Genomic DNA, 10,032 nt, shown 5'->3' with positions numbered 1-10,032 from the left:
GGTGCAGAAAAAAAAGGATAAACTTTCAAGTCAAGTTATATAAACCTTCTGTCAAATTCATCTAACAACCTCCTCCCCAGTTTATCAAACAGAGGTTCACACAGACACAACAAAGAGAAAACAAAAAACCAACAAAACCCCAGAAAAAAACAACAAAAAAACCCCCCACACACCTCACAACTGCTTCACTCACTCGGAACAAAAAAGCATAATCTGTCATTGTCTCTTGGAACAACCAAAAAAGCATCATCTGTCATTGTCTCTTGGAACAACTAGAAAGAAAACAATCATCTGTCATTGCTCTTCCGCCTTGTGGACAAAGCAGTTTGATCAGCTGAAAGAACCAATAAAGTATCTGATAAAGAGTTTGCTGATATGCAAAGTATTGAGAAGAGAGACTGGTTTACTGTGTAATGCGAGACGCCGTCTTATTCATCATAAACACAACAGATTCTTCTGAGTTCTCAGATTAAAAAAATCCACTGATAAAATTCAAAAACACATGATCGAATCCTGAACACCGCTTTTTTCAGATCTTAGTTGAAGAATGACATCACACTTTTGCGCAGCTTAAATTATCCCGTAAATAAGTAGGTAAATAAATCAAAGGTAAATAAATCATAGCACAGTCCAAATCACGATACACCGACCGTCCTCTAACCATGGCGTATTCGAACGACCAAAAAATACATGGTTGATTTTTTAATTTTCAGCCTTGAGCATACATAAAACTAGTGTGTAGATAAAGCTCAAATAAAAGAAAACAAAACATTATCATGTATTCTTTAAAAAACATGACGGGAACTTATAAGTTTTTTAAGTTAAAACCTTTAAGCAAGACTGAACAAATGGACAAGCAACAGCTTTATGAGAACAGCCAACGCAGACTAATCTAATGCATCAAGATTCTCACTTCTTCCCCCAGATGTGCAATGCTGACAGATAGTTTTCACTTTGAAGACAGAATACATCTCTTACAGGCTTTACCGCTGCCCAGCCACAAAGATAAAAAACAAAACAAAAAAACTCTGCGGTTGCACCTGGGCAAGTTGGGTGATACTTAAAACCATTTTAGACATTTTGTAAAGACAGTCCAAAAGAGTTGCTCTGATTCCGATAATAAATATCAGTTCTGAAAATAAGTCTGAAGAGGAAACAAAAATCCCATAAAAAAGACAACAAATGTAACATAGGCTGTAGTTCTTCCTCACCACCTGCACTTTCTTCCCATCACCCTTACCAAGCCATTTTCTACACACACACACACGCACACTGCCACAAAGACACACATATATACACAGAGAGTCCTAGTCACACATACACATACACACACACAGACACAGACACACACTGTCACAAAGTCTCACACACTGTCACAAAGTCTCACACATAGTCACAGAGTCCTAGCCACACACACACACACACACACTGTCACAAAGTCTCAGACACAGTCAAAGTCACACACACTGTCACAAAGTCTCACACATAGTCACAGAGTCCTAGCCACACACACACACACACACACACACACACACACACAACAACAACAACAACAACAACAACACCACCACCACCACACACACACACACACACTGTCACAAAGTCTCACACACAGTCACAAAGGCATATGCATACACAGAATCCTCGCCACATACACACACACACACACAAACACACACACACAACAACAACAACAACACACACACACACTGTCACAAAGTCTCACACACAGTCACACACATACACAGAGTCCTCGCCACACACACACACACACACACAGACACACAGACGCACACACAACAACCACCCCCTCCCCTCCAAGTGGCGCTCATCTGGTGGCAGGAGGGTCCTTGCTGGAGGAGGCCATGAGGTTGCGGAGCTTGAGCAGGTTGTCCCTGGTGATGGCGTCGTCCGGCTTGAGGGTCAGGGCCATCAGGTAGCTGCTCTCCGCCTCACTCAGCTTGCCGTTCATGTGCAGCATGGCGCCCAGGTTCATGTGCGTTGTCGGCTCCTGCCGGGGTAACACAGTGCACGTGCATGGTTAGTTAGAGGCGCTGCAGAATGCAGCTGTTACCGTGACTATGACCATCACCATCAGCCACAGCCGCTAACACAGTGCACGTGCATGGTTAGTTAGTTAGAGGCGCTGCAGAATGCAGCTGTTACCGTGACTATGACCATCACCATCAGCCACAGCCGGTAACACAGTGCACGTGCATGGTTAGTTAGTTAGAGGCGCTGCAGAATGCAGCTGTTACCATGACTATGACCATCACCATCAGCCACAGCTGGTAACACAGTGCACGTGCATGGTTAGTTAGAGGCGCTGCAGAATGCAGCTGTTACCATGACTATGACCATCACCATCAGCCACAGCCGGTAACACAGTGCACGTGCATGGTTAGTTAGAGGCACTGCAGAATGCAGCTGTTACCATGACTATGACCATCACCATCAGCCACAGCCGGTAACACAGTGCACGTGCATGGTTAGTTAGAGGCACTGCAGAATGCAGCTGTTACCGTGACTATGACCATCACCATCAGCCACAGCCGGTAACACAGTGCACGTGCATGGTTAGTTAGTTAGAGGCGCTGCAGAATGCAGCTGTTACCATGACTATGACCATCACCATCAGCCACAGCCGGTAACACAGTGCACGTGCATGGTTAGTTAGTTAGAGGCACTGCAGAATGCAGCTGTTACCATGACTATGACCATCACCATCAGCCACAGCCGGTAACACAGTGCACGTGCAAGGTTAGTTAGAGGCACTGCAGAATGCAGCTGTTACCGTGACTATGACCATCACCATCAGCCACAGCCGGTAACACAGTGCACGTGCATGGTTAGTTAGAGGCACTGCAGAATGCAGCTGTTACCATGACTATGACCATCACCATCAGCCACAGCCGCTAACACAGTGCACGTGCATGGTTAGTTAGAGGCGCTGCAGAATGCAGCTGTTACCGTGACTATGACCATCACCATCAGCCACAGCTGGTAACACAGTGCACGTGCATGGTTAGTTAGTTAGAGGCGCTGCAGAATGCAGCTGTTACCATGACTATGACCATCACCATCAGCCACAGCCGGTAACACAGTGCACGTGCATGGTTAGTTAGAGGCGCTGCAGAATGCAGCTGTTACCGTGACTATGACCATCACCATCAGCCACTGCCGGTAACACAGTGCACGTGCATGGTTAGTTAGAGGCGCTGCAGAATGCAGCTGTTACCGTGACTATGACCATCACCATCAGCCACTGCCGGTAACACAGTGCACGTGCATGGCGCTACAGAAAGGAGCTGTTGTTATTGTCATTGTCAGTATCGTTTCCTCGTTGTTGTTGTTGTCAATGTTGTATTTTTCTTTTCTTAGTCCCCCCCCCCCCAATCCCCTCTCCCGACCCCCCACCTAAACCGCCCCCCTTTTCATTCGAATATACTGAAATGTCGAACAATCATCATCATGACAGGAATGATAATAATCCAAATAATAATAATAATATCATTTATTTTCAGTCTAATATCATCATTGTAGATGAACAGACTATAACTAAATAAACGAACGGTCTTCTTTTCTTCTTATTCCCAGTGTCTTCCAACTCAGCACTGTTCTCGCTCGTTGTCTCTTGTTCCTTTATCTGTTCCTATGATCATCTATTTGTTTTTATTTATTCATCGGTCTTTCTGTCTGTCTGTCTATCTGCCTGTCTATCAGTCTACAATTATACATTCATTACTTTTCATTTTTTCATCTGTTTATTCAGTTTTTGTTTGTATATTTTATTGATATTTTTAACAATCGTTTTTCGGATGAATGGTCAACATACATAAAAAAAACACGTTTTTTTTTCTTTTCCAATTATTGACGCTGAAAGTATGAATGTACTTATATAGATACATAGGTACTCTTGTTCTTGCGCATAGTGCTGTGTAGGTATGGCCAGTTGTTCCATGCAGGTTTCTTCAATATGCAAGACATCCATCTACTTTGTGGTTGGCATTTGTATTATAAACCAACCATATGCGCACACACATGCACACTCGCACACACACAGAGAGAGAGAGAGAGAGAGAGAGAGAGAGAGAGAGAGAGAGAGAGAGAGAGGCATAAGCATGTGTGCACACAAAAATACATACCAATGCAAAGCTACGCTTGGTCACATGTACACACACACATCCTCATGGTGTATTACACACCAAAAAGGAAAAAAAAAAAATGAAAAGAATGCTTTTGTTTCCATGAACTTGGAAAATGGATGGTCGAGCTTTAGTTTATTTGACTCCAAGTATGTTTATTTTCTGTTCTATTTTGTTTCATTATGTTTTGCGCCTTATACATATTATTATTATTAGTAGTAGTAATTTTTCTATGTATTTATCTATTATTTATTCACCCTTCTTTTTTCTTTTTTTTTTCTCAAGGCCTGACTAAGCGTGTTGGGTTAGGCTGCTGGTCAGGCATCTGCTTGGCAGATGTGGTGTAGCGTATATGGATTTGTCCGAACACAGTGACGCCTCCTTGAGCTACTGAAACGGAAACTATTACACCCACATTTTATACAATGCCTGCAAAATCACTCTCACCGTTCGCTCCAATCATGGTGGCTCTCTCACATAATGTCTGTAAATTCTGTGCCTCTGTGAAAAATTCCCTTCTCAGAATCTCATCATGCAGATGAAGACAGAGAGAGAGAGAGAAGAAAGAAGACGGGCACAATAGCCGAGTGGTTAAAGCGTTGGACTTTCAATCTGAGGGTCCCGGGTTCGAATCACGGTGATGGTGCCTGGTGGGTAAAGGGTGGAGATTTTTACCATCTCCCAGGTCAACATATGTGCAGACCTGCTTAGTGCCTAAACCCCCTTCGTGTGTAAATGCATGCAGAAGATCTAATATGCACGTTAAAGATCCTGTAATCCATGTCAGCATTCGGTGGGTTATGGAAACAAGAACATACCCAGCATGCACACCCCTGAAAGCGGAGTATGGCTGCCTACATGGCGGGGTAAAAATAGTCATGCACGTAAAAGCCCACTCGTGTACATGCAAGTGAACGAGGGAGTTGCAGCCCACGAACGCAGAAGAAGAAGAAGAAGAAGAAAGAAGAGGCAACCAGATAAGGTCAGAACAACGGACGGAAGAGACACAAACCTTGGGCCTCAGTTCTGCCGCCCGGCGGTACAGGTGCTCCGCTGTGTCTTTTTCACCAATTTGTCTGTGGGGGAAAAAACAACAACAATACAATAACAAAATGATTAAATTAACTATGAATGTGAATTTTTACCACTGGTCTACAAATTGTCAATATTTTGATATGTTTTTAACCCTTTCACCGCCAAACTCGCATTCATGCACAAGCTAGGTAGAGGACACATGTCACAGAAAGGTGACCATTCATTGGTCTGTTATCCATGAACTTACTGCTCTTAACGTTCGGTGGTAGGATAGGCCATTTTTTTCTATACATCGCAGGGGGAATCCCCAGCTATTCTTAGACGCCATATTTACTGTGTTCATAGCACAAGTGAATTTTGCACTCCAAATTGAATGGCGGTGAAAGGGCTAACAAAAGCTCGAGAAGGACGATGGTATCCATGTACCGAAATAAAACTCTGAAGTCCTGTTGTCAACAACGAATAAAACAACAGAATCAACAGTAATCAACCAATATATCATGAGTAAATAAGTCACAGTGCCTGTCCTTTCAGATACCAAGCATAATTCTCTCTCACACACGTACACCTTCTGGCTCTGAACAACAGTATGATATGACAAAAATGATGATGATGATGATATGGATACTTATATCGCGCTTATCTTGGGACGAAGACCAAGCTCTAAGCGCGTAACAAACACAGGGCCAACTGCACAACACTTCCTACCCGACTGGGTAGAGCCCACTGATGGCTGCCACTGGGCGCTGATCATTCGTTTCTGGTGTCATTCAGTCAGGTTTAAGTCACGCACGCATGCACACTCAGACATGTAACATTTTACGTTTATGATCACTTTCTTTATTTACCCTACCATGTAGGCAGCCATACTCCGTTTTCGGGGGTATGCATGTTGGGTATGTTCTTGTTTTCATGACCCACCGAATGCTGGCATAGATTACAGTATCTTTAATTTGATATCCTGCGTGTGTATACACATGAAGGGGGTGCAGGCACTAGCAGGTCTGCACATATATATGCTGACCTGGGAGATAGGAAAAAAATCTCCACCCTTTACCCACCAGGCGCCGTTACCGAGACTGGAACCCGGGACTCTCAGACTGAAAGTCCAACGCTTTAACCACTCAGCTACTGCGCTAGTAGAAACATGTATTAATGAAAATAAGGGAAAAATTAGGAGGAAGATGGCAGAATGGTTAAAGACACTCATCGGCCAATACAGTGTCCGTGAGGGTCTATGTTCGATTCCCGCTTTCCCCCCCTTCCCCCACTGTGACTGGAAAATCATACTGAACGTCTAGTCATTCGAACGAGACGATAAACCGAGGTCCCGTGTGCAGCACACACTCGGCGCACTGAAAAAAAAGAAAAAAAAAACAACAAACAACCCCCCCCCCCCCCCCACCTATACGGCAAAAGGGTTGTCCTTTGGCAGCATTCTGCAGAAGTCCAGTCTGATTGGCACAGAAGAAAAATAATACATGCATCACTAAAGACCTGATTAACTCTCTCCATACGAACGGCGAAAGATATGACGTTAACAGCGTTCCACCCCAGTTACCATCATCAAAATATTGCAAGCGGAAGGCTCTTATACTGAGGAGGTGAATGTTGACAAAGAATACCACAATTCTGACGACGGAAGCTAAAGGTTGGGTCATTCAGACACCCACTGCACATCCGAGGGGTCTGTGTGGAGGAGAAGAGAGGACTGGTCGTACTGAGTGAGTTAAACGTGTTGGGTGATGCTGCTGGTCAGGCATTTGCCTATGCAGATGTACTGTGGCGTATTATCAATAAGGATTTGCTCCAACAGAGTGACGCCTCTTTGACAAACCGAAAGTGAATTAAACTAAGAAGTCCGACCATCTGCCTAGCACACATGGTGCGACGTGTATCAATATGGATTTGCCCGAACGGAGTGACGCCATTTGAGAAGCTGATACTGAGTACAGATAAAAAAAAAAAAAAAAGGTCTCTGTATGTCCACCACATGGCATGGCAAGGCAAGGCAAGGCAAGACAAGACAAGGCAAGACAAGACAAGACAAGACAAGACAAGACAAGACAAGACAAGACGAGACGAGACGAGGCATGGCAAGGCAAGACAAGACAAGGCAGGAAAGGCAGGCAAGGCAAGACGTTTATTTTGTGTGACACCTGGGGGCAGTGAAACATTCATCTTTTACACACATCATGCAGTACCAACCTGAAGGCATTGGCGGCGCTGAAGATGATGTCGAAGTCGTGGGGTTTCTTGCGGAGAGCTGTGTGGAACATCTCCGCAGCCTCCTGATGCTTCCCCCGTGTGGACAACAGCTGGGCTGTCATAGCAACAACACGACTGGTGATGACGTCACATGGTGCTAACAACACTCACAGCAACAACAACACTGATGATGATGTCACATGGTGCTAACAACACTCACAGCAACAACAACACTGATGATGTCACATGGTGCTAACAACACTCACAGCAACAACAACACTGGTAATGATATCACATGGTGCTAACAACACTCACAGCAGCAACAACACCACTGGTGATGATGTCACATGGTGCTAACAACACTCACAGCAACAACAACAACAACACTGGTGATGATGTCACATGGTGCTAACAACACTCACAGCAACAACAACACTGACGATGATGTCACATGGTGCTAACAACACTCACAGCAACAACAACACTGATGATGATGTCACATGGTGCTAACAACACTCACAGCAACAGCACCAACACTGGTGATGATGTCACATGGTGTTAACAACACTCACAGCAACAGCAACAACACTGATGATGATGTCACATGGTGCTAACAACACTCACAGCAACAGCAACAACACTGATGATGATGTCACATGGTGCCAACAACACTCACAGCAACAGCAACAACACTGGTGATGATGTCACATGGTGCTACCAACACTCACAGCAACAACAACAACACTGATGATGATGTCACATGGTGCTAACAACACTCACAGCAACAACAACAACACTGGTGATGATGTCACATGGTGCTAACAACACTCACAGCAACAACAACACTGGTGATGATGTCACATGGTGCTAACAACACTCACAGCAACAACAACAACACTGGTGATGATGTCACATGGTGCTAACAACACTCACAGCAACAACAACAACACTGGTGATGATGTCACATGGTGCTAACAACACTCACAGCAACAACAACACTGGTGATGATGTCACATGGTGCTAACAACACTCACAGCAACACCACCACTGGTGATGACGTCACATGGTGCTAACAACACTCACAGCAACAACAACACTGATGATGATGTCACATGGTGCTAACAACACTCACAGCAACAACAACACTGACGATGATGCCACATGGTGCTAACAACACTCACAGCAACAACAACAACACTGGTGATGATGTCACATGGTGCTAACAACACTCACAGCAACAACAACAACACTGATGATGATGTCACATGGTGCTAACAACACTCACAGCAACAACAACACTGGTGATGATGTCACATGGTGCTAACAACACTCACAGCAGCAACAACACCACTGGTGATGATGTCACATGGTGCTAACAACACTCACAGCAACAACAACAACACTGATGATGATGTCACATGGTACTAACAACACTCACAGCAACAACAACACCACTGGTGATGATGTCACATGGTGCTAACAACACTCACAGCAACAACAACAACACTGGTGATGATGTCACATGGTGCTAACAACACTCACAGTAACAACAACAACACTGATGATGATGTCACATGGTGCTAACAACACTCACAGCAACAACAACACTGATGATGATGTCACATGGTGCTAACAACACTCACAGCAACAACAACAACACTGATGATGATGTCACATGGTGCTAACAACACTCACAACAACAACAACACTGGCGATGATGTCACATGGTGCTAACAACACTCACAGCAACAACAACACCACTGGTGATGATGTCACATGGTGCTAACAACACTCACAGCAACAACACCACTGGTGATGATGTCACATGGTGCTAACAACACTCACAGCAACAACAACAACACCACTGATGATGATGTCACATGGTGCTAACAACACTCACAGCAACAACAACAACACTGATGATGTCACATGGTGCTAACAACACTCACAGCAACAACAACACCACTGGTGATGATGTCACATGGTGCTAACAACACTCACAGCAACAACAACAACACTGGTGATGATGTCACATGGTGCTAACAACACTCACAGCAACAACAACAACACTGATGATGATGTCACATGGTGCTAACAACACTCACAGCAACAACAACAACACTGGTGATGATGTCACATGGTGCTAACAACACTCACAGCAACAACAACACTGGTGATGATGTCACATGGTGCTAACAACACTCACAGCAACAACAACACTGGTGATGATGTCACATGGTGCTAACAACACTCACACCAACAACACTGATGATGTCACATGGTGCTAACAACACTCACACCAACAACACTGATGATGTCACATGGTGCTAACAACACTCACAGCAACAACAACAACACTGATGATGTCACATGGTGCTAACAACACTCACAGCAACAACAACAACACTGATGATGTCACATGGTGCTAACAACACTCACAGCAACAACAACAACACTGGTGATGATGTCACATGGTGCTAACAACACTCACAACAACAACAACAACAACACTGATGATGATGTCACATGGTGCTAACAACACTCACAGCAACAACAACACCACTGGTGATGATGTCACATGGTGCTAACAACACTCACAGCAACAACAACACTGGTGATGATGTCACATGGTGCTAACAACACT

The 10,032-nt window shown here is 44.4% G+C and overlaps 1 protein-coding gene across 1 annotated transcript in view; it reads right to left on the bottom strand.

Moving 5' to 3' along the window:
* Positions 1 to 1,676: 1,676 nt before the first annotated feature.
* LOC143283433 (protein O-mannosyl-transferase TMTC2-like) overlaps positions 1,677 to 10,032 on the bottom strand; it is a 232,707-nt gene continuing 224,351 nt past the window's right edge. The window contains exons 11-13 of the mRNA XM_076589670.1: positions 7,389 to 7,503; positions 5,158 to 5,221; positions 1,677 to 2,011 (exon numbers count right to left, since the gene is read on the bottom strand). Coding sequence (XP_076445785.1) covers positions 1,829 to 2,011; positions 5,158 to 5,221; positions 7,389 to 7,503 — 362 coding nt within the window. The 3' untranslated portion in view covers positions 1,677 to 1,828. The remainder of the gene's footprint in view (positions 2,012 to 5,157; positions 5,222 to 7,388; positions 7,504 to 10,032) is intronic.

Source organism: Babylonia areolata, chromosome 6 (genome assembly GCF_041734735.1).
Source record: "Babylonia areolata isolate BAREFJ2019XMU chromosome 6, ASM4173473v1, whole genome shotgun sequence".
NCBI classification, from domain to species: domain Eukaryota; kingdom Metazoa; phylum Mollusca; class Gastropoda; order Neogastropoda; family Buccinidae; genus Babylonia; species Babylonia areolata.
Note: the sequence above shows the minus strand (reverse complement) of the source record. Positions and strands in the feature narration are given on the sequence as shown.